Here is a 1,625-nt window from a genome sequence, read left to right on the forward strand (position 1 = left end):
ACACAGATGCATGTACAAAAAATAATAAAAAAGGAAAAACTATATGAAGAATTTAAATTACGTGTTAAAATATATAATTTATCGGAACTAAGCTGGAAAAATAAATTTGAAGGTAAATTAAATTATAAAACATGAGGTAAAGTTCTCCTTTTTAATTTATTTGGTGCATTTTAAATGTATTGATTTATTTTGTGGTTCATGTATATATTTCTGCTTTTATTTCTAATTATGTCAGTTTTGGTCCTCCATACTGCAGAACTTGTAAAAGGTATTCAGTGACTGAATCAGGTGTGTTAGAGCCAGGAAAAAACATAAAACAATGAGAGCTGCAGCCCTCGAGGACCAGGATTGCCCACTCCACACTTTAGAGTTTGTTCAAAAACCATATTTTTACCTCCGATCTGCAGCTCGGGACATCCCATCCTCCTCAGCTGACTGTTGACAGAATCGATTTCTTTGACCAGCGGGACCAGGATGGTGTCGCTGATCCACTGCAGACACCAACGGTTCACGGCTCAGATTAAAAGACTGATGATCGTTTTAACAGATTTAAAACAGGACGACTCACATTTCTCAGCTTAGCTGTCCAGCTGTCGATCCGGTCCATTACCACACGGCTGGTTGTGATCCTGGCCCACACCTACGGTTTACAAACACAGAAAGTTATCCCAAGCTTCGACACAGCTAACCTGTCAACAGATTCATAAACAAACCTCTTCGGCTGCTTGTTTGGAGCCCAAGTCCGTCTCATCCTTGTGGGCAGACGGCGCCTGGGAGCGACACGCCGGCTGGTAGACGAACTTCCTCAAACTCTGAGCGTAATCTCCAACCGAACGGTTGTAGTTCCAAAACGTTGGACTGTGGTTGGGAGACACAGACTCTGGACTTCCTGCGGATGGGATGAAGCAGCTGTTTTATTTTAAAACCCTCCTTCCAACGAGAAGWGTGAACTTACAGGGTTCATCTGTTGTTCCTGTCTCAAATTCTTTGACTTCATCAGTTTTTTTTTTAGCTATTTTTGACCCAAACACTCACAGTACACATACAGTTAAATAACAAACTAACTTTTCTTGGAGGAAAAGAGAAAACGTGTTTCATGTTTTTGCAATGATTTTACAGTTTTAAATAGGGCTGAACGATTAATCGATGACTAATTTAATAATCGATTAATCGTTTTCTTTTTTTTTTTCTTTACTTTGTTTTTCTCTCCAAACTGCTTTGACAGCTTCCACTGCCACGTCTGCCTTTCTGTCCTTGACACACATGCACAGTAGTGGTAACTGGGGTAGGCCGTGGACGTCACAAGACATCATACAGACAGGCTCTGGTATCATGGCTACCCAGCATTGGAGCTCAAAAGTGTGGGATCATTTTAAGAAAACGAAAGAGAAACCTGTGTAATATCTGCAGAGCAGAAGTTGCCTTCCATAGCAGTTATTTTAGTTAGCATTTAGCTAAAATCTAACCATGGTTATATAATAGCAGCTGCATTCTGACGTGATAAGATGTATGTTTTATATTCAATTAACTTATGATCCGATTAGTCGACTAATCAAAAATAATAATCGGTGATTAATCGATTATAAAAATAATTGTTTGAGGCAGCCCTAGTTTTACATGTAAAA

The 1,625-nt window shown here is 39.3% G+C and overlaps 1 protein-coding gene across 1 annotated transcript in view; it reads right to left on the reverse strand.

Moving 5' to 3' along the window:
- The window catches only part of tmem209 (transmembrane protein 209), a gene marked incomplete in the record, with an annotated part of 11,541 nt that overhangs the window by 4,883 nt on the left and 5,033 nt on the right, over window positions 1–1,625 (reverse strand). The window contains 3 exon segments of the mRNA XM_014019842.1: window positions 395–491; window positions 569–640; window positions 714–889. Of these exon segments, the coding sequence (XP_013875296.1) occupies window positions 395–491; window positions 569–640; window positions 714–889 (345 nt within the window).

This window comes from Austrofundulus limnaeus, unplaced genomic scaffold (assembly GCF_001266775.1).
Source record: "Austrofundulus limnaeus strain Quisiro unplaced genomic scaffold, Austrofundulus_limnaeus-1.0 Scaffold234, whole genome shotgun sequence".
Classification (NCBI taxonomy): Eukaryota; Metazoa; Chordata; class Actinopteri; order Cyprinodontiformes; family Rivulidae; genus Austrofundulus; species Austrofundulus limnaeus.